Source organism: Heterodontus francisci, chromosome 10 (assembly GCF_036365525.1).
Source record: "Heterodontus francisci isolate sHetFra1 chromosome 10, sHetFra1.hap1, whole genome shotgun sequence".
NCBI lineage: Eukaryota > Metazoa > Chordata > Chondrichthyes > Heterodontiformes > Heterodontidae > Heterodontus > Heterodontus francisci.
The window spans coordinates 79,617,674-79,644,987 of record NC_090380.1 but is presented as its reverse complement, the minus strand read 5'-3'; the positions used below and the strand labels follow the sequence as shown (position 1 = coordinate 79,644,987).

The 27,314-nt window shown below is 43.5% G+C and overlaps 1 protein-coding gene across 6 annotated transcripts in view; it reads left to right on the top strand.

Annotated features, from left to right (window-relative positions):
• Positions 1-27,314, top strand: part of pou2f1b (POU class 2 homeobox 1b) — a 301,199-nt gene that overhangs the window by 236,066 nt on the left and 37,819 nt on the right. For all 6 annotated transcript variants that reach the window (XM_068040849.1, XM_068040855.1, XM_068040850.1 and 3 more), the window contains 3 exons: positions 731-839; positions 3,683-4,061; positions 12,581-12,669. In XM_068040849.1, the coding sequence (XP_067896950.1) occupies positions 731-839; positions 3,683-4,061; positions 12,581-12,669 (577 nt within the window). The remainder of the gene's footprint in view (positions 1-730; positions 840-3,682; positions 4,062-12,580; positions 12,670-27,314) is intronic.

Here is a 27,314-nt window from a genome sequence, read left to right as displayed (position 1 = left end):
TTCAATAAATAAGAATCTATGCCATTTGCAAGCCCATCCTGCTTATCTGCCAGCTACACAGTTCCTCTTCTCAACATATTTCTTATCCCTGCCTCACAAGTGAAACTTGTAAATACAGCAACTACAGTGGCATATTCATTTCCAGAAGTTATTGTTTCCATGCTTAGTGCCTCTACTACAGTGCTTCCCCATCCAATTAGTAGTTATGTGTTTTTTACTACCTATTCTCATGCTTTTTTTCAATGGCATCCCCTTGGCTGCCAGCTGACTGTCTGGAAGAGGCTCTGAAGATCGAGGTGGCTCTCAACCTCTTGTGAGCATGACTCTCAGAATGGACCAGCTTCAAATTGCTACAATTCTGGTGTGCAAACAATGCTACCTACTTTCTGGCATCTTTGACGTCATGAGAGGGGAGGGGAGAAGAAGGGTTGGACTGGTGTGGGGTTGTTGCTATCAACACTTAACCCTTAGTATACTGTTCCCTGCTCCCTCTCCCCTTAACTGGCATACATATTACTATGGAACTGTGAAATTCAGGATTGCACAAGCAAAATCAACTTATCTCCTTGTGTCAAAAATATTGTAGTTTGGCAATGAAAAGGTTTTAAAAGATTTGCCTGAATATCCATAAATTATTAGTAATTAGGATTTATTTTATGCTTGTTTTTGCACAACAGGTTAATATTTTAAAATGGTGCTAAACGACTGGATTTTATGTTTTTATTAATAGGTGGCCAGCACCAGTAACCTCGTGACAAGTAGTACACCAACTACTCTGGCTGTAAATGCAATGCAGATGCCTGTATCCAGTGCTGGTGTGACCAACTTCAGCATCTCGGGTAAGAAGTTGCAGCTACAGGGATTATGTGGTGAAGTTTGCTCAAGCATCTTTGATTTTAAATCCATTTGAGATGGAAGGAATTAAGATAAAAGGAGAACTTGCCGGAAATACTCAACAAGTCTGGCAGCATCTGTGGAGGGAAAAACAGAGTTAATGTTTCAAGTCTGTGACCTTTCATCAGAACGGGCAACGGTTAGAAATGTAATAGGTTTTAAGCAAGTAAAGCGGGGGTGGGGTGGAAAGAGAACAAAAGGGAAAGTGTGTGATAGGACAGAGGGCCGTAGAGATTAACTGACAAGGAGTTCATGGGGCAAAGGCAAAGAGAGTGTGCTAATGGTGTGGTGAAAGATAAAGTATTAGTCCAGAAAGAGTGTTACTGACAGAATAATGAACAGCCCCAGCCAAAAGCACAACCTTGAAAAACCCAGATTAAGGCAGGCACATGCTTTAAAAAATGATAAAACAAAGTAAAATCATAATAAAGAAAGGACCAGACATGCTCTGAAATTATTGAACTCCATGTTCAGTCCAGAAGGCTGTAGAGTGCCTAGTCGGAAAATAAGGTGCTGTTCCTTGAGCTTGCATTAATGTTCAGTGGAACACTGTAGCAGGCCAAAGACAGAAATGTGGGCATGAGAGCAGGGGTGTGTTTGAAGTGGCAAGCGACCAGAAGCTCGGGGTCATGCTTTTGGACTGAGCGGAGGTGTTGCGCAAAGCGGTCACCCAATCTGCATTTGGTCTCCCCAGTGTAGAGGAGACCGCATTGTGAGCAGCGAATACTGTATACTAAATTGAAAGAAGTACAAGTAAATTGCTGCTTCACCCGAAAGGAGTGTTTGCGGCCTTGGATATTGAGGAGAGAGGAGGTAAAAGGGGCAGGTATTACCTCCTGCAATTCCATGGGAAGGGGACGAGGTGTCGGGGGTAATGGAGGGGTGGGGAAGATGTGTTTGGTGGTGGCATTACGCTGGAGATGGCGGAGGATGATCCTTTGGATATGTAGGCTGATGGGATGGAAAGTGAGGACAAGGGCAACCCTGTCACGGTACTGGGAGGGAGGGGAAGGGGTGAGGGCAGAAGTGCGGGAAATGGGCTGGACACAGTTTGAGGGCCGTATCAACCACAGTGGGGGGGGGGGGGGAATCCTCGGTTGAGGAAAATGGAAGACATATCAGAAGCGCTGTTGTGGAAGGTCACATCATTTATTTTAGAAGGAATGAAGATCTTTGCTTTCTCAATACCAAGCGGCACAGTGTGTTGGAACTTTGTTCTTTGTAACTACCCAAGAAAGTGACCAGATCCATCAGCGTTGACTTCATCCCGTGAGTGGCAAACCGCACCTCCAATTATAATACATCTCAATCTCCGTGAAATTGAATTCTCCAATCCATCACTTGAAAACTGTTGCCATACTTCATGTCAGCCTAGATAATAATTGTAAGCAGGCTGTTCAACAATAAGAAGCATCAGGCATCCACGGAACATGCATGTGCGTTTCCAGGAGTTGCTGGCTAACAATCACAGAAGTGTAAATCCTAGGTGATTCCTCCCTAACTCTAGGACACCAAGAAGGAATCTTCCTTGGAACCTGCTTTGCCGGTATGACTCAGTTAGTCTCTGCCTAAACTTATTTGCGAATTATTCTAGCCATTTCTTAGGTCAGCTTATGAAAGTTTCTTCCCTTGATTTATCTGAGCCAGTTGTCTGCTTTCACTAAACTTTGTTGCCAGGGCTTAACAGCTGACATCACCTGACGACAATTAACACCACTTTGGTTTATTTATTCTTAATTTGGAGGTTATACAAATGAGGCAAACAAAGTAGTTTAGCATTTTTAACACTCTGATTTTCCTCTGATAGTTACATCGAGTATGACACAGAAACAGGCTATTCAGCTGATGTCTGTGATCCACACGAGCCTCCCCCCACCCTACTTCATCTAACTATGTCAGCATATCCTTCTGTTCCTTTCTCCCTCTTATCTAGCTTCCACTTGAATGCATCTATGCTATTTGTCTCAAAGTCTCCTTGTGGTGGTGCGTTCCACATTCTTACCACACTTTGGGTAAAGAAGTTTCTCCTGAATTCCCTATTAAATTTATTAATGAGTATCTTATATTTATGTACCCTGATTTTGGTCTCCCCCGCCCCCCATGTGAAAATATCATCTTTACGTCTACCCTATCAAACCCTTTCATTATGTTAAAGATCTCTATCAGGTCACCCCTCAGCCTTCTCTTTGTTGAACAAAAGAACTCCAGCCTGTGTATCCTTTCCTGGTTAGTATTTCCGCTTCGTTCTGGTATGATCCTTGTGAATCTTTTTTGCACTTCCTCCAATGTCTCTATATCCTTTTTATAATCTGGAGATCAGAACTGTGCACAGTACTTCCAAGGGTGGTCTAACCAAGATTCTGTGCAAGTTGAACATAACTTCTGCATTTCAGTTCCATCCTTCTAGAAATGAATCCCAGTGCTTGGCTCAGCCAAAATCAAGAATTTACAAAATATGGAATTATGATCAATAATTTGTCATCCTGAAGTGTGGAAAATTAGACATTGTACCCTCATCATTCAGAGAAAGAAGGGCACAGTTGTTCACTGTGGAAACAAAGCTGTAATTTTGTCAGTTTAATCCCTGCAACCTTCAAATAGGTGTTCCTTTTTTAATTATATTCTGTACCAAAATTACTGTAAAATAGAACAAAAGGATCAATAACTACTATTATCTTCGAAAGAGTATTTATTTCCTCATCTCTACATTTTATTATTTGTGAATCATCATTTTAGAAATAGGGAGCAGAATTCATACTAACATTCTAATCTTTGATTATGCCTCCAGGTACAACTGCATCAGGGACAGCTCCTACAAATGTGGCGTCTGTAATCACCGGTCTGTCTTCTGCGGTTTCTACGTCGACAGTCACTTCTCCATCTCTGACCCCTTCACCATCAGCATCCATTTCAGTGACTGAGTCATCCAGCAGCAGTGATACAAATACCACACAGTCAACCTCAACTGGCTTAGTAAACCCTCTGTGCACAAGCCAAATCACGGTGTCAGCGTCTGGACTGCAGACGGGTGTCACTGCGCTACAAGCAGCAGCTGCACAGGTATCCACTGGTGCTGGCCTTGCCACCAATCCAGGCCTAGCTGCCATGGCTGCTGCTGCAGGACTAGCCAATCCTGGCCTCATGTCAGCCCCTCAGTTTGCAGCTGGGTAAGTCTTCACTGCATTCCATCACTGATGGACTACATATTTAATTTATCTGTTAATATGTGTAATTTTAATATGTAATATTTCATAGCCGTCAAATAAAGGCTTCATCTGCACATTGTGGGGAATTGAATTACTCAAGTAACATGGAAAAATGAGTTTTTACACTCAAATAAAATTAAAGTTTTGGTAAATAGGGTGTTATATTTATATTACAAATGTGATGTGAAATAATTTTTCCTCACTTTTTCAGCCTCCGTGTGCATATAAATGGTTTACATCATCCTACTTGGGGGAGGATCACCAGGGATTTGTCCTGTCAAGTTTGACTGTGGGCAATCAACTGATATTTTCCATTTGAAAGGCATAATCATATAGATTTGAGGGGAACATGAAGGATAATGTTTGGATTTGGAATGAGTTGGAGAAGGAGATACAACCAATGTCAAAAAAATTTAGCTGCCACCAGCAGGACGATGTGCACACTTGTATATAACGTGTCTCATTCTTTTTCTTGTGAAACTAGCAGCAAATATCTGTTATTTCCCACACAACCAAAAGCTTATATTTGTCATTTCTTTGCCTTTTTTTTCGATGTAGTTGCAGATTTCTCCTCTAGTTTCAGTACTCACATTTTTACTAATTTTTCCATTCTATTTGCAAAACTCCATTTACCACTGTCCTTTATAGCAGGCTTTGACATTTTACATAAATCCAAGAAACTGTGGTCAACTTTGTCTTGTTTGTTGGCCAAGCTGCACCATGTCACAAGTACTTCCCAGTGACTGATGCAAATGATGCAATTTGAAATGTGTAAGCCTGCTCAAAACTTGAGACACAGGCTCAATGAAGTGGACTTATTTTCTGAGGGATGTTCTGGGTTTCTCACTGCACATTGTATGTGACGGTCTAGTTTAGCAAAAAGATTCTTTTCCATTTCTAGGTCAGGCACAGAATTGGCTGGGCAAAGAATATTCACTCACAAATGGACCTTTTGAGCTGGTGTGATGACATTGGCAGTAAGGAGGTTCTGGTGCACAGTACTTAGAGCATAACAGTTGCGCCCTCCCTTTGATGTAGTAGAAGTTGCTAATTGTGGATGGCGGCCCTTTTTGCTACACCTGGGCATCCTCTGTATTGGACGCCATTGCAGGATGTCGGAAGGAGGCAGCAGATGAGTATCTTAAGATGTATTTGGCGGATACTGTTATTGGCAGTGCCTTCTGAACAATGCGCGTTAGTTGAATATATCCTGGAACAGATGGCACATGTTTGCATTTGGCTGCCTAATGATTGCCATTGCCTGCTACATGTGTGTGTGTGTGGCCATAGGCGCAGGTGTGCAAATGTTGGGAAATTGTATTTTAGCACGACAGATCTTCACTCGTTTATTGGCCATAACCAGTTGAATAATCTGCCCTACTATGTATAATATGCACTGCTCTGAAAGAGCAATAAATAAAAAAAACACACAAGTAAAACATCCAAAGTAAAGTCTGTGAAATTTCCCCTGCCCATAATAAATTTGGAATATTGTTCTAGTGTTAATATATTCAAGCCAAATTGCTGTAATTCCACTTGATATTTCCATGGTGCAACAACACACAATCTATAGATTTTGATTATTTGATCATGTATATTTAGATGTATTCTAACCTTTGATCCCATTCCGAATTTTATATTCATCCATGTTTACTTTAGACAATATGACGTTAACTGCTTTTGATAGGAATCCATTGCACATATCTAATATTCTATTCTTAGTCTCACCTGAGGATTATTTAGTTTTGTATTTGTGTTCTATAGCTCTGTGCCCAGCTAAGAATGCTGCTTGTGTCTGTGCTCATAGGGTTTTTCATTTGTATTTTTAAATTTCTTGAAGATGAATGTTGTATTTACCAGGTAAGTTATTTTTCAAGAGTTACAAGAATTTGAGCAGAATCTTTTTCGTCTGGTTTTATTTTGATTATATTTATTTTGAATGATCTGAAGAGAAAATGAAAGGATCTAGTGTAGTGTGTGATACTGCATCTACAGCAGAAAGGGGTGTGTAAAATTGAGTCTGATGTCTCTCCAAATACTCAATATTTTTGAGATTTGGATGGAATGGCAAATGTAAGTTTAAGCATTAAAACCAGTTAAAACTATATTTAACCAACTTATGATCTTTGTTTTTTTCTTCAAAAAATAAGTTCTGTTTTATTAGACCCTTTGCATAATTTAGAGTTCCAAGTCCCAGAATGATTACTGTCACTCTTTTCTGAATCAAATCTGGGGAAAAAAGCATCACCATCTTCTGCAACTCGCATACTTCATCCAACTCTAGATCTTTACCAGCTCCCTACATTGCAATAGTGACTCAACTTCAAAAGCACTTCATTGTCTAAGAAATGCTTTGGGATGCCCTGAGACCATGAAATGTACTGTGCGTTCGTTTGTTCTTCCTTAGACTGAAATGACAGCCAGACCTTGGGTATGGGTGTTTTTATTAGAAATTGATCTTCCACTAAAGAACCTTCCATCAATACTTCATCTGAAGCAAGATCATACTGTTGTGTTTATGGACAGTGATCAGATTCAACTACAAGCTGTTGACTAAAAACTTTGTCTAGAGCCATGCAAACTAGACCTTTCAGATTTTGCCCCTTCAGTATTCAAAGAAGGGAAGTGCCTCTGTTTTGACCAGTGAGCTATAGCAATATGTCCCAAGCTTCCGCAGAATGTGAGGTTCACTGGCCATTTTACTTTTTCTTTGATGCGAGAAGAAATTAATTTAAATGCCAAGAATGTTGGCCAAGTAATTTAGTTAAATATAATAACATCTGCATGGATTACTGAAGCACAGTTCAAAAAGTAGACTTTTTAAAAAAAAAATTGAAGCTTTTGATTGTCCGTTAAATAAATAATCTTTGAGGTTTAATTAAGGCATAATGCTCCTTTTTAAAGTAAGTAAACATTGAAAGTCTCATTTTGTTTTATTGTCTTGTTTTTATTAGTCTAATTTCGACTCCCCGTTCCCCACACTTTAAATCAATTCTTTATCGAATTTGATATTTCTTCTATTTTCCCCAGTCCTGCCTGATATTTGTCTCATTTTTTCTTGAACATGTTTTTTTTGTGTATACATGCAAACTCAAATACCCCTAATAAATTTTCAAAGGATCATCTTTATAAAAAATCATTTACTTTACTAAAATAAGCTTGAGATTTTTCTACTATTGATTTCAAGTTAAGATGTGACTCTTGAACATAATGCTGACTATTTTTAAATAGAGTTTCATTTATTGGGGTCTTTTCAGTCAATATTAACATGAAGGCAAACTGTTTCCTCATCTTGTATAGTTGGCGTTTCAGGGAATGCAGGCAGTATTTGAGGCGATTAATCAAAGGTGAAACATCACCATTCTTGAAGTGAACTGACACCATCCCATTTTGGCTGTTAAGTTTCTAAATGTATCTGGGGCAGGCTAATAGTACCTGGTGTATGTCTGATTTCTGTCATTTTTGTTTTGTTGGCACATGCATATTTGGATTTATTCAGTGGTGTGGTTAGATTTTTGAAAATGCCCTGTAACTTCTGAAAAGAAGCCAAGATAACTGGTCAAGAGTAGGGAGGTCACACATGCAAATTGTTGGAGTGATGATGTTGACATGAATTCTCTCCTAACAATCCAAGTGCTCTGACTGAACCCAGTGAATAATCCTGTTCATTTTTTTTTATATAAAACTTATTTCCATCGCGGTCAGGGTATGTATGGCAGCATAGTGGCCATGTTCCTGGACAATGAATCCAGATGCCCAGATTGCTGATCTGGAGACATGAGTTCAAATTCCACCACGGAAGCTGGGAAATTTAAATTCAGTTAGTTAATTAAACAGGAATAAAAGAAGCTGGTATTAATGGTGACCATAAAACTACCAGATTGTTATAAAAACCCATCTGGTTCACTAATGTCCTTCAAGGAAGGAAATCTGCTGTCCTTTACCCAGTCTGGCCACATATGATTCCAGACCCACAGCAACATGGTTGACTCTTAACTGCCCTCTGAAGTGGCCTAGCTAGCCACTCTGTTGTATCAAAACATCTGCAGAAAACTGTAATAAGAATAAAAGCAATGGACCATCTGGCATCTAAGTAGGCACTGGATTTGGGCATGACAAAGGCACACTAACCCAATCAACCCTGCAAAGCCCTCCTCACTAACATCTTGGGATGTGCCAAAATTTGGAGAGCTGACTCATAGATTGTCCAGCAACAGTCTGACATCATCATACTCATAGAATCATACCTTTCACCCAATGTTCCACACTCCTCCATCACCATCCCTGGGTATGTCCTCTCCCACCACTAGGACAGACCCATCAGAGATGGTGGCACAGTGGCATACAGTCAGGATGGAGTGGCCCTGAGAGTGCTCAACATTGACTTTGGACCCCATGAAGTCTCATGACATCAGATCAAGCCTGGGAAGGAAACCTCCAGGTGCCAACCTGGTGAAGCTACAGCATAGGAATACATGCATACTAAACAGTGGAAGCAGCATGCTATAGACAGAGTTAAGCAATCCCACAACAACAGATCAGATCAAAGCTCTGCAGTCCTGCTGCATCCAGTCGTGAATGGTGGTGGACAATTAAAACAACTAACAGGAGGCAGGGACCTCATGAAGATCCACAATCTCCGTGCTGGCAGAGTCCAGCAAGTGAGTGCAAAAGACAAGGCTGAAGCGTTAGCAACCATTGTGGCCTCCTCCTGTGGTCCCGAGCGTCACAGATGCCAGTTTTCCACCAATTCAATTCATTCCACGTGATACCAAGAAAGGGCTGAGTGCATTGGATAAGTAAAGCTTAGGGCCCCGACAGCACCTCAGGTGTACTGCTGAAGACCTATGCTCCAGAACTAGCCACGTCTCTAGCACAGCTGCTCTAGTACAGATACAACACTGGCATCTACCCGAAATATTGCCCAGGTATGTCCTGTCCAACAAAAGCAGGACAAATCCAATTCAGCCAATTACTGTCCCATCAATCTACTCCCAGTAATCAGCAAAAGGGATGAAAGGGATGTTGACAGTGCTATCAAGTGGCACTTTCTCCCCAATAACTTGCTCACCAGATCTCTGCTTAGGTTCTGCCAAAATTGAGAGGCACCAAACTTAATTTCAGTCTTGGTCCAAACATGGACAAAAGAGCTGAATTCCAGATCTGAGGTGAGAGCAACTGCCCTTGGCATGAAGCCAGCATTTGACCAAGTGTGGCATTAGGAGCCCAAGTAAAAGTGAAGTTAGTGGGAATCAAGGGGAAGGTTCTGCACTGGTTGGAGTTGTACCTAGCACAGACAAAGTTGGTTGTGGTTGTTGGAGGCCAATCATTTCAGCCGCAGAACATTCCTCAGTCCAGTGTACTAGGCTCAACCATGTTCAGTCGTTTCATCAATGATCTTCCTTCCGTTATAAGGTCAGAAGTCAAGATGTTCGCTGTTGATTGCACAGTGTTCAGTTTCATTCCCAACTCCTCTGATAATGAAGCAATCTGTGCCCACGTGCAGCAATACCAGGACAACATCCAGGCTTAGGGTGATAAGTGGAAAGTAACATTTGTGCCACACAGTTGCTAGGCAATGACTGTCTCCAACAAGAGAGACTCTAACCACCTCCCCTTGACATTCAATGGCATTACTATCATTGAATCCCCCACCATCAACATAGACCAGCCTTTAAGTACTGTGGCTGCAAGAGCAGGTCAGAGGTTGGGAATTCTGTGGCGAGTGACTGATCATCTAACTCCTCAAAGCTTCTCCAGCATCTACAAAGGCACAAGTCAGGAGTATAATGGAATATTCTCCACTTGATTGGTACTCCATCACCATCTTAAAATTCACTCCCTTCACCACTGATGCACTGTGGCTGCAGAGTGCACCATTTACAAGAAACACTGCAGCAACTCATCAAGCCGCCTTCAACAGTGCCTCACAAACCTCTGACCTCTGCCACCTAGAAGGACAAAGGCAGCCAGTGCATGGGGACACCACCACCTCTAATTTCCCCTCTAAGTCTCACACCATCCTGACTGGAAATACATCATCATTCCTTCATCGTCACTGGGTCAAAATCCTGGTACTCCCTACCTAAACAACACAGTGGAAGTATATTAGACATGCAGACTACATTGGTTCAAGAAGGCAGCACACCACCACCTTCTCAAGGGTTGATGGGCAATGAATGTTGGCCTTAGCAGCAACATCCACATTCCGTAAACGAATTTAAAAAAAAGACGGCCCTGCACTTTGGTAACAATGGAGGATGGCCCTGGACTCTGGCAGAGTTGGGGTGTGGACTCTGAAAGCTGATAGTACTGCAGTGGGGTTGGCTGCTGAGGTTTGGTCGGGGGGGCAGGCAGCAAGGTCCTATGATTTGGCAGCACTGTGGAGTGAGATTAGGATTTGTGACAACCAGAGGTAGAATGCAAGGCTCACTAATGGATTCTTGGGGCGGAATTTAATCTGGCCCACGGATGTGGGTAACCAGGGGAGGGGAGGGATGCTGTAGAATCAGGAGGGAAGGCGGGTGTTGGAGCGCCCGTCACCTTCCCGACTCTGTCCAATTCAATCAGGTGCGGGGAAGGTCGTGAACGGCCTCCCGCCCAGAGGCCCATTGAGGCTGCCCCCACTTAAACACCACCCCCTGTCCTCAGCAATGACCTGGCCCCAGCGAGCCCTATCCCACTTACCTGGTTTCCAGGGCCTGCTCCATCTTACTGGCCCTGGCTGGGTGATCCTGGTGGTGCTGCTGGGACTGAAGAGCTGCCGGCTCTCCAATTCTCCCTTTAAGGGACATGGGGCCCCGACGGCAGGCAGTTAATTGCCTGATGGGCATAGAATCGCGTCGTGGCTCTCTGAAGCGGCTGTGGCGGGGCCACTGCCGCCAGCATTGAATTCAGCCCTTGGTGTCTTCTGACAATAGTGAGAGGAAATACAAAGCAGGATCTGATAGCACTCATTGGTGAGAAGTATTTCATCTGTGTCAGCATTGGTTTGTGAATTTCTAAATCATCCCAAAGCAATTGTTGAACTTTTTTGACATTCTTGGACATCCATCCCTGCATCTATATCTCTCCCTTAGAGTTACAGGAAAATGTAAACATTCTAAATATTTACCATGTACAAAACACTGGTGGTAATTAGAGATTTCAAAATTCAACACTTTTTTTTAATTTGAAAAGAACAAGTTAAATGAAGAAAGACATTGCTCCATGCTCTGACAGCTGTTAGAACAACTTGTATTTACATAGCACCTTTAACAGATTAAAAACATTTCAAGGTGCTTCACTGAGGCATAATCAGGAATAAACGGATGCAAAGCAAAGAAGGAAACATTAGGAAGGGTGGCCAAAAGCTTGGTCAAAATAGATTTTAAGGTAACTCTTAAAAGGCAAAGAGGTAGGTGGAGATGCAGAGCAGCTTAGGCAGAGAATTCCAGAATGTCAACTATGGACGGCTGAAGGCCTTTGCAGCCAGTCGTGTGGGAGAAAGCTATTCTATAAGGAGAGATTGAGTAGACTCTGCCTGTATTCTCTGGAGCTTAGAAGAATGAGATGTGAACTCATTGAAACATAAAATTATTAGAGGACTTGACGGGGTAAGAGGCAGTTTCCCAGCGGGAGAGTCTAGAGGCTCGGAGTTCTGCAACGAGTGACTCGCCTCCTGACTCCCCAGAACTTTTCTATCAACAACAAGGCACATGTCAGGAGTGTGATGGAATGCTCTCCACTTGCCTGGATGAATGCAGCTCCAACAACACTCAAGAGGTTCAACACCATCCAGGACAAAGCAGCCTTTATGATTGGCACCCCATTCACCATCTTAAACATTTCACCCCTCTACCACTGGCGCATCATGTCTGCAGTGTGTACCATTTTCACAACTCCACAAGGCTTCTTCAACAGCACCTTCCAATTCCACGACCTCCACCACCTAGAAGGACAAGGGTAGCAGCTGTATGGAAACACCACCACCTCCACGTTCTCTTCCAAGTCACACGCCTTCCTGGTTTGGAACTATGTTGCCGTTGCTTCACCGTTATTAAGTCAAAATCCTGGAGCTCCCTACCTAACGGTACTGCGGGAGTACCTTCACTATACGACTGCTATGGTTCAGGAAGCCAGCTCGCCATCACATTCTCTAGGGCAATTGGGGATGCGCAATAAATGCTAGCCTTGACGACAATGCTCACATCCCATGAATGAGTATATAACATAATTAGGTAGCGAGTGCAGAGCAAATAAGAGAAAATCATGACAGTATTGGAACTGGAAGTGGTCAATAGATTAGCTAATCTTTCCGAAACCATTAGAATATTCAGTGGACTTCCTTCTTTACCCCCCCTCCACACAAAAGTAAGTTCATAATTTCTGTTGTATTGTGATATATGTTTTAATATGCAGTGCAGGGAGAATAAGTATTTTCTGGAAAAGTATGATTGAAGTAAGTAAACACAAAATTAACATGTTTTTCATTTTTGCAGAGGTGCCTTACTAAGTCTGAATCCAGGGAGTCTTGGTGGTGCTCTCGGTCCAGCATTAATGAGTAATAGCACACTGGCAACTATTCAAGGTCAGTAACTGCAGCAACCTCAGTATCCACTATGCACTTTATCGGACTAGAATAGCTTTTTGTAGAATGTGCCCTACAGTGTTGTAAAAAGGTCAGTGCTTTTCAAGTTGAAGAATGACATGTACTGAGTTTGTTAATGCTTCAAAAATACTTTATTTATAATGAATGGTAATGTCTTGTATCTTAAATATGGAAAAATCACTTTCAGTATTGGTGTTCATATTCTAAAATATTTATAAAGTTAGGAAAGCATCCAAAATTCTTTACCATTTGAGAACAAATTAGTTCCACCTTTTATAATAAATGAAATATTGAAAGCATACTTTGCTTTCCTCCAGATAGAAATGTCCTCTATATTAAACATGTAACATGCAAGACTGTTTCTGCCTTTGATATCCTGATGAAACTCCACAAAGGGTTACTGGAAACATTATGTTAACCTAACAAATATTCAGTACAAAACTATTGCTTTGTGATATAAAATGACAAAGTCAGTGTTTCGATATCCTACGAAGAGACAGCCAAAAGAACCAGTCCTCATCAGAGGGTGACCAGTCCAAATAAATACTCAGAATCCTCTGCAGCACTCAAGTCCATCCTGTGTTAGAATTCATGATAAGGTATTATTTTCCAGTACCTTAGAGTTGTCATAAACTGAGTGCATCATAAACAGTGTGTAAAAGTTGGGAATTTGGTGAAAGTGGAACTCTCTGGTAAGTAGTGGATGATAAGTGTCAAATTGAAATTTATTGGATTTTTGAATTTAACTTAAAGTTTTGAAAACTGCAAGTTAGTCGACTGGATGTACTTTTCCAGTCCTGGCAACATCCTTGTAAATCTCTCTAGTGTAATTGCATCCTTTCTGCAATGAGGTGACCAGAACTGCACGCAGTACTCAAGTTGTGGCCTAACCAATGAGTTATACAGTTCCAACATAACCCCCCTGCTCTTGTATTCTATACCTCGGCTAATAAAGGAAAGGATTCCATATGCCGCCTTAACCACCTTATCGACCTGTCCTGCTACCTATCTGTGGACATTCACTCCAAGATCCCTTACTTCCTCTACAGTTCTCAGTATTTTCCATTAATCCTGTATTCCTTTGCCTTGTTTGACTTCCCCAAATGCATCACCTCACCCTTCTCCAAGTTGAATTCCATTTTGCCACTTTTCTGCCCATCTTCCTGCAGCCTACAGCAATCCTCATCACTGTCTACCACACGACCAATCTTTGTGTCTTCTGCAAACTTTTTGATCATGCCCCCTACATTTACATCCAAATCGTTAATATACACCACAAAAAGCAGAGGACCCAGTACTGAGCCCTGCGAAACACCACTGGAAACAGCCCTCCAGTCGCTAAAACAACCGTCAACAATTATCCTTTGTTTCTTGCTGACCCAATTTTGAATTCACCTTGCTGCATTTCCCTGGATCCCATGGGATTTTATTTTTTTAACCAGACTGCCATGTGGGACCTTATCAAAAGCCTTGCTAAAATCCATGTAGACTACATCAGCTGCACTACCCTCATCTATCTCCCTTGTTACTTCTTCAAAAAATTTGATCAAGTTGATCAAACAAGATCTTCCCTTAACAAATCCATGCTGACTATCCTTGATTAACCTGTGCCTTTCTAAGTGACAGCTTATCCTGTGTCTCAGAATAGATTCCAATAATTTACCCACTACTGACTGGCCTGTAATTATTTGGTCTTTCCTTCGCTCCCTTTTTAAACAGAGGCACAGCGTTGGCAATTCTCCAACCTCTGGCACCACACCTGTATCCTGTGAGGACTGGAAAATGATGGTCAGACCCTCTGCTATTTTCTCTCTCACTTCTTTTAACAGCCTAGGATACATTTCATCTGGCCCTGGTGATTTATCAACTTTCAAGGATGCTAATCCCATTAATACTTCCCCTCTCCCTATTTTTATCACATCTAATACTTCACATTCTGCCTCCTTAACCACAATACCTGCATCGTCCCCCTCTTTTGTGAAGACAGACGCAATGTATTCCTTAAGAACCATACCAATATCTTCCGCTCCTACATATAAGTTACCTTTTTGGTCTTTTATGGGCCCTACTCTCAGTTATCCTCTTACTCTTAATGTATTGATAAAACATCTTTGAGTTCACCTTGATTTTGCTTGCCAGTATTCTTGCTCTCATTTTGCTTTCCTAATTTCCTTTTTGATTTCACCCCTCCACTTTCTATACTCGTCTCAGCTTTCTGTAGTATTGAGTTCTCTGTATCGGACATAAGCTTTCTTTTTCTGCCTTATCTTACCCTGTAGGCTCCTTGACATCCATGGGGCTCTAGATTTGGCCGCCTCACCCTTTTTCTTTGTGGGAACATGTTTACCCTGAACCCCTTGAATCTCCCCTTTGAATGCCTCCTACTGTTCTGACACTGATTTACCTTCAAGTAGCTGTTTCCAGTTCACTTTCGCTAAATCACTCCTCATTGGCCATGCCCCAATTGAGATCTCTAACTCCTGTTCTATCTCTGTCCTTTTCCATAATTAAGTTAAAACTGACTGAATTATGATCGCTACCACCAAAATGCTGTCCCACTGCCACTCCTTCCACCTGCCCATCTTCATTTCCTAAAACTAAGTCTGAAACTGCGCACTCTCTTGTTGGACATGCTACATACTGGGCAAAAAAGTTCTCCTAAATGCACCTCAAGAATTCTGCTCCCTCAATTCCTTTCACACTAAAACTATCCCAGTTAATATTGGGGTAATTAAACTCCCCTACTGTTACTGCCCTATTGTTCTTGCACTTGGAGTCATAGAGTTATACAGCACAGAAACAGGCCCTTCGGCCCATCGTGTCTGTGCTGGCCATACAGCACCCAACTATTCTCATCCCGTATTCCTGCACTTGGCCTGTAGCCTTGTATGCCAAGTCCGTGGCACCAAGGATGGCTCTGCTGCACAGCAAGGGGGAAGAAGGAGTGGAAGAGCTATAGTGATAGGGGATTCTATTGTAAGGGGTACAGATAGGCGTTTCTGTGGCCGCAAACATGACTCCAGGATGGTATGTTGTCTCCCTGGTGCTAGGGTCACGGATGTCACAGAGCGGCTGCAGGGCATTCGGAAGGGGGAGGGGGAGCAGCCAGAGGTCGTGATGCACATCAGTACCAATGACATAGGTAGAAAAAGGGATGAGGTCCTGCAACAAGAATTTAGGGAGCTAGGTAGCAGATTAAAAAGCAGAACCTGTAAGGTTGTTATCTCTGGATTACTCCCGGTGCCACGTGCTAAGTGAGTTTAGAAATGGGAGGATAGAGCAGATGAATGCGTGGCTGAGGAGATGGTGCGGGAGGGAGGGTTTTAGTTTCCTGGATCACTGGGTCTGTTTCTAGCAAAGGTGGGACCTGTACAAGTTGGACGGGTTGCACCTGAACCGGAATGGGACAAGCATCCTTGCTGGGAGATTTGCTAGTTCTGTTGGGGGGTGGGGGGGGTGGGTTTAAACTAATTTGGCAGGGGGATGGGATACAGAGTGGAGGTACAGTAGGGGGTAATGTAGAACAGAAAGTGAGTCTGCCTGGAAGGCAGAGCAAATATAGACCTGTTGAGGCACAAGGGAAAAATGCACGGTTGGATTGCATCTAACTCAATGCAAGGACTCTAACTAGTAAGGCAGATGAATTGAGGGCGTTGATTAGCACATGGGGTTATGATATTGCTATCACAGAGACATGGTTGAGGGTGGGACAGGACTGGCAGCTCAATATTCCAGGGTATAGAATCTTCAGGTGCGACAGGGGAGGGGATAAAAGAGGAGGTGGCATTGTACTGTTGATCAAGGAGTCAATTACTGTAGTATGGAGGGGTGACATCTTAGAAGGTTCCTCAAATGAGGCCATTTGGGCAGAACTTAAAAACAAAAAGGGGGCAATCACTTGGCTGGGCGTGTACTACAGGCCTCCAAACAGTCAGGAAGAGATAGAGGAACAGATATGTAGGCAAATCTCTGAGAGGTGAAAAAATAATAGGGTAATAATAGGGGATTTCAACTACCCCAATATTAACTGGGATAGTCTTAGTGCAAAAGGCTTAAAAGGGGCAGAATTCTTAAAATGCACACAGGAGAGCTTTTTGAGCCAGTACGTAGAAAGTCCTACAAGAGAAGGGGCAGTATTGGACCTAATCCAGGGAATGAAGCCGGTCAAGTGGTAGAAGTGTCAGTGGGGGTGAATTGGGGGAAGGCCGATTTCAATATGATAAAACAGAATCTGGCCAAAGTTTGCGGACGACACAAAGGTTGGTGGAGTTGCAGATAATGATGAGGATTGTCAGAGGATACAGCAGGATATAGATCGGTTGGAGACTTGGGCGGAGAAATGGCAGATGGAGTTTAATCCGGACAAATGTGAAGTAATGCATTTTGGAAGGTATAATGCAGGTGGGAGGTATACAGTAAATGGCAGAACCCTTAGGAGTATTGACAGGCAGAGAGATCTGGGCGTACAGGTCCACAGGTCACAAAGTGGCAACGCAGGTGGATAAGGTAGTCAAGAAGGCATTCGGTATGCTTGCCTTCATCGGTCAGGGCATAGAGTATAAAAATTGGCAAGTCATATTGCAGCTGTACAGAACTTTAGTTAGGCCACACTTAGAATATTGCGTGCAATTCTGGTCGCCACACTACCAGAAGGACGTGGAGGCTTTGGAGAGGGTACAGAGGAGGTTTACCAGGATGTTGCCTGGTCTGGAGGGCATTAGCTATGAGGAGAGGTTGGAAAAACTCGGATTGTTTTCACTGGAACGACGGAGGTGGAGGGGCGACATGATAGAGGTTTACAAAGTTATGAGCAGCATGGACAGAGTGGATAGTCAGAAGCTTTTTCCCAGGGTGGAAGAGTCAGTTACTAGTGGACATAGGTTTAAGGTGCGAGGGGCGAAGTTTAGAGGGGATGTGCGAGGCAAGTTCTTTACACAGAGGGTGGTGAGTGCCTGGAACTTGCTGCCAGGGGAGGTGGTGGAAGCAGATACCTTAGCGACGTTTAAGAGACATCTTGACAAATATATGAATAGGATGGGAATAAAGGGATATGGGCCCCGGAAGTGCAGAAGGTGTTGGTTTCGGCAGGCATCAAGATCGGCGCAGGCTTGGAGGGCCGAATGGCCTGTTCCTGTGCTGTACTGTTCTTTGGGAGCAGCTACTTGTAGGAAAGTCTGCAGCACATCAGTGGGAGTCATTCAAAGAGGAAATAGTGAGAGTTCAGAGCCAACATGTACCCGTTAAGTTGAAGGGTAGGACCAACAAGTCAAGGGATATAGAGGATTGGATCAGGAAAAAAATAGGAGGCTTACGGCAGATCCCAAGCGCGCGCTGAAAACAGCGGAGGCACCAGAGGAGTATAGGGAGTGTAGGGTGGCACTTAGAAAAGTAATTAGGAGAGCGAAGAGGGGACATGAAGAAACATTGGTGGGCAAGATAAAGGAAAATCCCAAGGCGTTTTATAAGTATATTAAGGTTAAGAGGATAACCAGGGAAAGAGTAGGGCCCATTAGGGACCAATGTGGCAATCTTTGTGTGGAGCCGGAGGACATAGGTGAGGTTTTAAATGATTACCTTTTATCGGTGTTCACTAAGGAGAAGGCTGATGTAGGTGTAGAGATCAGGGAGGGGGATTGTGATATACTTGAACATATTAATATTGAAAGGGAGGAAATATTAGTTGTTTTAGTGGGCTTAAAAGTGGATAAATCCTCAGGCACAGATGAGATGTATCCCAGGCTGTTATGTGAGGCAAGGAAGGAGATAGCAGGGGCTTTGACACAAATTTTCAAATCCTCTGTGGCCACAGGAGAGGTACCAGAGTACTGGAAGACAGCGAATGTGGTACCATTATTCAAGAAGGGTAGTAGGGATAAATCAGGTAATTACAGGCCTGTGAGTCTAACATCAGTGGTTGGGAAAATATTGGAAAAAATCTCTGAGGAACAGGATTAATCTCCACTTGGAGAGGCAGGGATTAATCAGGGATAGTCAGTATGGCTTTGTCAAGGGGAGATAGTGTCTAACTAACTTGATTGAATTTTTCGAGGAGGTAACTAGATGTGTCGATGAGGGTAAAGCAGTAGATAATAGTATACATGGATTTCAGTAAGGCTTTTGATAAGGTCCTGCATGGGAGATTGGTTAAGAAGGTAAGAGCCCATGGGATCCAGGGCAAATTGGCTTAGTGGCAGGAGGCAGAGGGTAATGGTCGAGGGCTGTTTTTGTGATTGGAAGCCTGTGACCAGTGCTGTACCACAGGGATCGGTGCTGGGACCCTTGCTGTTGTAGTGTACATTAATGATTTAGACGTGAATACAGGAGGTATTATCAGTAAGTTCACAGATGACACAAAAATTGGTGGTATAAATAGTGAGGGGGAAATCCTTACAATAGATTCCAGGGAGATATAAGACTGGTAAGATGGGCGGAGCAATGACAAATGGAATTTAATCCTGAAAAGTGTGAGGTAATGCATTTTGGGAGGACCAACAAGGCAAAGGAATATACAATGGATGGTAGGACCCTAGGAAGTACAGAACGTCAGAAGGACCTTGGTGTACTTGACCATAGATCACTGAAGGCAGCAGCACAGGTGAATAAGGTGGGATATGGGATACTTGCCTTTATTAGCCGAGGCATAGAATATAAGAGCAGGAGGATTATGATAGAGCTACATAAAACGCTAGTTAGGCCACAGCTGGAGTACTGTGTCCAGTTCTGGTGACCACACTATTGAAAGGATGTGATTGCACTGGAGAGGGTGCAGAGGAGTTTCACCAGGATGTTGCCTGAGCTGGAGCATTTCAACTATGAAGAGAGACTGAAAAGGCTAGGGCTGTTTTCCTTGGAGCAGGGAAGGCTGAGGGGGGACATGATTGAGGTGTAGAAGATTATGAGAGGCATTGATAGGTTAGATAGGAAGAAACTTTTTCCCTTAGCGGAGGGGTGAAGAACAGGGGGCATAGATTTAAGGTAAGGGGCAGGAGGTTTAGGGGGATTTGAGGAAGCATTTTATCACCCTTAGGATGTTTGGAATCTGGAACGCACTGCCTGAAGAGGTGCTGGAGGCAGGAACCCTCACAACATTTAAAAAGTATTTAGATGACTTCCCAGAGATTTGCCTACATATCTGCTCTTCTATCTCCCTCTGACTGTTTTGGGGACTATAGTACGCTCCCAGCAGTGTAATTGCCCCTTTTTTGTTCCTTAGCTCAATCCATATGGCCTCATTTGATGAACCTTCCAACATTTCATCCCTCCTCACAGCTGTAAGTTTCCTTGACCAAAATTGCCTATCCTCCTCCCTATCACGTCTGAAAGCCCTGTAACCAGGAACGTTGAGCTCCTATTTCTGTCCCTCCTTAAGCCATGTTTCTTTAATTGCTATGATATCATACTGCCACATGTCTATTTGTGCCCTCAGCTCATCTGCTTAATTTGCTATACTCCTTGCATTGAAATAGATGCCCTTGAACACTGCCAAACTTTTTTTTTTTATTTTCTAACCCTCGTTTCCTCTGTCTTCCAAACTCATTCATTCATTTTTTTCCATTTTAATTCCTGATTTTGTCCTAGCTGAATCTACCCTCAGGTCCCCATGTCCCTGCCAAATTAATTTAAACCCTCCCCAACAGCACTAGCAAAACGTCCCGCAAGGAACTCCATCTCGTCTCTGTTCAGGTGCAACCTGTCCGGCCTGTACAGGTCCCATCTCCCCCAGAGCCAGTCCCAATGTCCAAGGAATCTGAAGCCCTCCCTCCTGCACCATCTTACCAGCCACACTTCTATTTCTATACTCATTTGTGCATGGCACTGGGAGTAATCAGGAGATTACTACTTTTGGGGTCCCGCTTGCCAATTTCTTACCTAACTCCCTAAATTCTGACTGCAAGACCACATTCCTCTTTCTACCTATGTCGTTGGTTCCAATGTGGACCACGACTGCTGGCTGTTCACCCTCCCCCTTCAGGATGCTCTGCAGCCGCTCAGTGACATCCTTGACCCTGGCACCAGGGAGGCAACACACCATCCTGGATTCACGTCTGCGGCCATAGAAACACCTTTTTGTTCCCCTGACTAATGAATCACCTATCACTATGGCTCTTCCAGTCTTCCCTGCACCCCCCCCCCCGCCCCCCCCCCCCCCCTGTGCAGCTGAGCCACCCGTGGTGCCATGGACTTGGCACTGGCTGCACTCTCCAGGTGAAGCATCACTTTCCTCAATCTTCAGAACTGAATACCTGTTGGAGAGTGAGATGCACTCAGGGGTCTCCTGCAGTACCTGTCTGATTATTTTTGACTGTCTGGTGGTCACCCTTTCCCTCTCTCTCTGCATACTCTTAAGCTGTGGGGGACCACGTCTATAAACGTGCTATCCACGTAGCTCTCATCCTCATAAATGCACCACAGTGTCACCAGCTGCTGCTCAAGTTCCAAATCCCTGAGGTCAAGCTGTTTTAATTGACGACACTTCCTGCACAAATGGTTCTCCAGGATACGGAAAGCATCCTGGAGCTCCCACAAAGCACCGGGGGTGGGGTGCAATCTCGAGGTTGAAGCAACCCTGCCATTCCGTTATTTGTTAGTTAGCCCTTTGCTACTGCTAAAAAAAAAACTTACTAGTACTTATAAATCCTACTAAAAATCAATACAATTCACTCATTAAAATCAACCTCACTCAAAAAAAAAAAGCTACTCACTTGTTTCTTCTTAAACTATTTACACACACACCCTAACAGTAGTGTACTGACCTAGCTATTTAGAGTTATTCCCTAACAGCAGTTACTCACCAACCAATCACCTTGCAGCTTCTCTGAGACGTCACTGTTCACTTTGTTTTCAAACTCCAGTGCGCCTGTCTCCTCACTGCTGCTCTCCCAGAAGGTAAGTGGTGTAAGTTACACTAACAGTGCTGTTAGGGAGGGAATTCCTGGATTTCGATCCAGCGAAGATGAAGGAATAGCAATATATTTCCAAGTCAGGATGGTGTGTGACTTGGAGGGGAACTTGCAGGTGATGGTGTTCTCATGTGCTTGCTGCCGTTGTTCTTCTAGATGCTAGAGGTCGCAAATTTGGAAGGTGCAGTCAGAGGAGTTTTAGTATGTTGCTGCAGTGCATTTGGTAGATGGTATGAACTGCAGCCACAGTGCACCAGTAGTGGAGGAAGTGAATGTTTAAGTTGCTAGATGGGATGCCAGTCAAGCAGGGTGCTTTGTCCTGGATAGCCTTGAGCTGCTTGAGTGTTGTTGGAGCTGCAGTCATCCAGGCAAGTGGAGAATATTCCATCACACTCTTGACTAGTGTCTTCTAGATGTTGGACAGGCTTTGGGAAGTCAGGAGGTGAGTTACTCGCTACAGAATACTCAGCCTCTGCTCTTATAGCCGCAGTATTTATGTGGCTGATCAGTTAAGTTTCTGGTTGATGGTGACCCCAAGGACGTTGATGGTGAGTGATTCAACAATGGTAATGATATTGAATGTCAAGGAGAAGTGGTTAGATTTGCTCTTGTTAGAGATGGGCATTGCCTGGCACTTGTGTGGCACGAATGTTACTTGCCCTTTATCAGCTCAAGCATATTGTCCAGGTCTAGTTACATGCAGGCACAGACTGCTTCATTATCTGAGGAGTTGCAAATGGAACTGAACACAGTGCAATCGTCAGTGAACATCCCGACTTCTGACCTTATGACTGAAGGAAAGTCATTGATGAAGGTGGTTGAGCCTAGGACACTACCCTGAGGAACTCTTGCAGTGATGTCCTGAGACTGAGATGATTGGCCTCCAACACCCACAACCATTTTCCTTTGTGCTAGGTATGACTCTGGGCAGTGGAGGGTTTCAGCCCCTGATTCCTAATGATTCCAGTTTTATTAGGGCTCCTTAATGCCACATTCTATCAGATGCTGGCTTCATGTCAAATTAATAAGCAGAAGCTCAAAGGTTCTGGATTACTGCATGAGCCACATACAAATTGCCATAGGGTCAAACAGATCAGAGTTGAAATGTGGCTCATAGAGTGGTGTGGCAGACGGGGGGTTTCAATTCATGGGGTACTGGGAAAAGGGGGACCTGTTACACAGGCTGGGACCCAGTATCCTGGTAAGTCAAATAACTAGAGCCTTCGATAGGCCTTTAAACTAAGGAGGGAGGGAGGATTTGAGTGAGGACAAATTTATAAATCTAAAGAAAAAAAGTCAGCAGTGTGGTGATGTCGGTAAAGATAACCAGAAGGACAGGAAGGAACAGAGAGTTTAGCGGTAATAGTGCATCAGTGATTAAGGTGAAATCGGGAAAATGGTAAAAAGGTAAAATTAAATACGCTTTATGTGAAATTTAACAAGATAGATGAATTAGTGGCACTAATAGATATAAATGGTTTTGATGTATCCATTACAGAGACATGATTGCCCTTGATATCAAGGCAGGATTTGGCTGGGTGTGGCATCAAGGAGCCCCAGCCATATTGAAGTCAATGGGAATCGGGGGGAAAACTCTTCTCTGGTTGGAGTCATACCTAGCACAAAGGAAATGTTTAATAAATCTTCTCTGATCACAGCTCAGCAGGCTAATCCGGAGTTAAATAAAGTGGCACAATCAGCTCTAACAGACGTTGAGGTGAAAGGAGTTCCAGAAGGCTATTGTATTAAAGATGGAGTTCTGTTAAGGAAGTGGAGACCACCTCATAGGCCTGCGGACGAAGAATGGATGGTTGTTCAACAGATAACTGCCTAAGTTTCACAGGGAATTAAGGTTAGCGTGTTAAATTCCTATAGTGGGATATATGGGAATCTGGAAGACCAAATCACGTGTAAGTCAACATTATTACTGGCCAGGTCTTTCCAAGGACATGGTGCAGTTTTATAAAACGTGTCATACATGCCAGATTGTGGGTAAACTTCAACCTGCCATAAAACCGGCACCTCTAATTCCCATACCAGTTATTGGAGAACCATTTAATAGGGTATTGGTAGATTGTGTGGGACCCTTACCCAAAACAAAACAAACCGGACACCAATATATACTCACTATCATGGATATGGCTACTCGATTCCCAGAGGCCATTCCCTTGAGAACAATTTCTGCTAAGGTAGTGGTAGAGAAGTTTAACCCAGTTCTTCGCTAGATATGGATTACCGATTGAAATTCAGTCGGATCAAGGTTCCAATTTTATATCTAAAATATTTCAAGGTTATGGGCTATTTGGGTATAACACAGTGTTATGACCAGGTGAGAAAGAGGTATAGGGTTCCCTTTCAGCCTTCACCTGGTCTCACTGTAACAGGGTTTAATTTTAAACAGTGTTTTTAGCTCCCCCTTGGTGAATGCTTGTTCACCGCTTTCTAATTATAAGGCAAAGAAACGAGCACAAACCGATTTCTTATGTTCAAAGAAGAAAAGTTGAAATTTTATTAAACTTAAACTTTAATTCGGTTTATGCCTACGGATACACGATGCACCCACGCTAGCATGCGTAAGCGATACATACATGCAAATAGAGACAGAAAAGAGCAGAAGAAATAAAGTGGAAAAGTTTGAGGCAATATCTGAAGAGTTTTTGCTGCGGGTCTTCAGTAGAGTCCTTGATTGTAGGTAGATAATTCTTTTCGTTGGGGTCCAGTATTCTTCTTGAGCCTTGTTTGCTGTAGAAGACTTTTCTCTCTTGGGGTTCATGTGTCTTCAGTGGATTCAGAGGCTTGTGAGAAAGAGATGGGAGCAGGCAGACAGGAGAGGCTGTGGCAAGCCAGCCAGGAGAGATGATCTTAGTTCAAGAGCAAACAGCTTTCTGCTCAAACTCTTTGTACAAATTCAAAAACTCAGGTTTCCCAGCAGGTTAGTCATATGACAAGCTGGTTTGACCATGTCCGTTTGTGTATTCGGCCATCTTAGCAGTCAGCCTGGAATGCGAGCTCCCCCACCTTCAACGTCTGGTGATCAAAAGTCCATTGTGGGTTGAATGTTAGGGAATGACTACTTTATCCTTCCAAACACTGTCTGTTACTATGCAAATATATTTTCCAGCCATGGCTGATCTGTTTAACAAGTTCTTTCTTCACTCCAGTAACAGTTTAAAATCAATGTTCATGACAAAATTAATGTGCCTCATTCTTGCCAGGTGGGGGCCTAGCATGACAACAGTTAAAGTCTCCAGCATACCACCCACAGACACAGGGAGCTTTAGAAAGGTACCAGCAGACCCTCAAAACAATGATCAGGGCATACTGTCATGAATATCCCCATAATTGGGATAAAGGCTAGACTTTCTTTTATTTGCCACTAGAGATTCACCTAATGAGTCTACAGGTTTTAGCCTTTTGAATTAGTTTACAGAATTGAGATAAGAGGTCCTCTAAAACTAAGCAAAGAAAGGTTTTTAGAAGAGGGATGAATCTTCTGTTCCAGATTATGTATCCATGTTCTGGGAACGGCTCACAAGAGCTAGCAGTGAGATTCAGGAACACCTTAAAGCATCCCAAACCACTATGTAAAAATGTGCAGACAAGCATGCTAAGACCCGAACATTTCAACCAGGTTTACTAGTTTACTACCTTTACAGGGTGAACCGTTACAAGAGCAGTTCAGTGGTCTGTATAAAGTGGTCAAGAGAATTGGTAAGGTAAATTATTTGATTGACACCCAGATTGCCTGAAAAAGAGTCGACTGTGTCACATCAATATGTTAAAACAATGTTATTGCCGGGAGGAGATTAAGAAGCACAGGTATGTCAGGTAGTAGGGACAGTGAGGACTGAAACGGATAGTGAGGATGAGGTAGAAGGAAGCCGAGACAATTCTCAAATTGAACTTTCTACTATCCAGTTAGCTAATACTGAATTGTTAGGAAGATTGTACACTATGCTTTCATATTTAGATGGTGAACAATGAGAAGACCTAACAAGGCTACTCACAGCATTTAAAAGAGTTGGTAGAGATAGGCCAGGATGTACAACCTTAGTCACACATGATTAGGGATAGGTGGTGGCGTAGTGGTATTGTCACTGGACTAGTAAACCAGAGACTCACGGTATTGTTCTGGAGACATGAGTTCAGATCCCACCACAGCAGAAGGTGGAATTTGAATTCAATTGGTAAATCTGGAATTAAAAAGCTGGTCTAATGATAGCCATGAAACCATTGTCAATTGTTGTAAAAATCCATCTGGTTCATTAATGTCCTTTAGGGAAGGAAATCTGCTGTCCTTAACTGGTCTGGCCTTCATGTGACTTCAGATTTACAGCAATGTGATTGATTCTTAAATGCCCTCTAAAATGGCCTAGCAAGCCACTCAGTTGTATCTAACCGCTATGAAGTCAATAAGGAATGAAACCGGGCGGACCACTCTGCATCGACCGAGGCACCAGAAACGACAACGGCAAACCCAGCCCTGTCGACCCTGCAAAGTCCTCCTTACTAACATCTGAGGGCTTGTGCCAAAGTTGAGAGAGCTGTCCCACAGACTAGTCAAACAACAGCCTGACATAGTCAAACTCACCAAATCATACTTTACAGACAGTGTCCCAGACACTGCCATCACCATCCTCAGGTATGTCCTGTCCCACCGGCAGGACAGACCCAGCAGAGATGGCAGCATGGTTGTATACAGTTGAGAGGGAGTTGCCCTGGGAGACCTCAACATTGACTCCAGACACCATGAAGTCTCAAGGCATCAATTCAAACCTGGGCAAGGAAACCTCTTGCTTATTACCACCTACTGCTTCCCCTCAGCTGATGAATCAGTACTCATCCATGTTGAACAGCACTTAGAGGAAGCACTGAGGGTGGCAAGGGTGCAGAATGTACTCTGGGTGGGGAACTTCATGGTCTATCACCAAGTGTGGCTCGGTAGCACCACTACTGACCGAGCTGGCCAAGTCCTAAAGGACATAGCCGCTAGACTGCGTCTGCGGCAGGTGGTGAGGGAACCAACAAGAGGGAAAAATATACTTGATCTCGTCCTCTCCAATCTGCCTGCCGCAGATGCATGTGTCCAAGACAGTATTAGTAGGAGTGACCATCGCACAGTCCTTGTGGAGACAAAGTCCCATCTTCACATTGAGGATACCCTCCATCGTGTTGTATGGCACTACCACTGTACTAAATGGGATATATTTCGAACAGATCTTTCAATTCAAAACTGGGTATCCATGAGGTGCTGTGGGCCATCAGCAGCAGAGTTGCACTCAACCACAATCAGTAACCTCGTGGCCCGGCATATCCCCCACTCTACCATTACCATCAAGCCGGGAGACCAACCCTGGTTCAATGAAGAGTGCAGGAGGGCATGCCAGAAGCAGCACCAGGCATACCTCAAAATGAGTTGTCAGCCTGGTGAAGCTGCAACCCAGGACTGCTTGTGTGTCAAGCATATGATAAACAGAGCAAAGCGAACCCATAATCAACAGATCAGATCTAAGCTCTGCAGTCCTGCCGCATGCAGTCATGAATGGTGGTGGATGATTAAACAACTAACTGGAGGAAGTGGATGCACGAATATCCCCATCCTCAATGATGGGGGAGCCCAGCACATCAGTGCAAAAGACAAGGCTGAAGCATTTGCAACAATCTTCAGCCAGAAGTGCCCAGTGGATGATGCATCACAGATGCCAGTCTTCAGCCAATTCGATT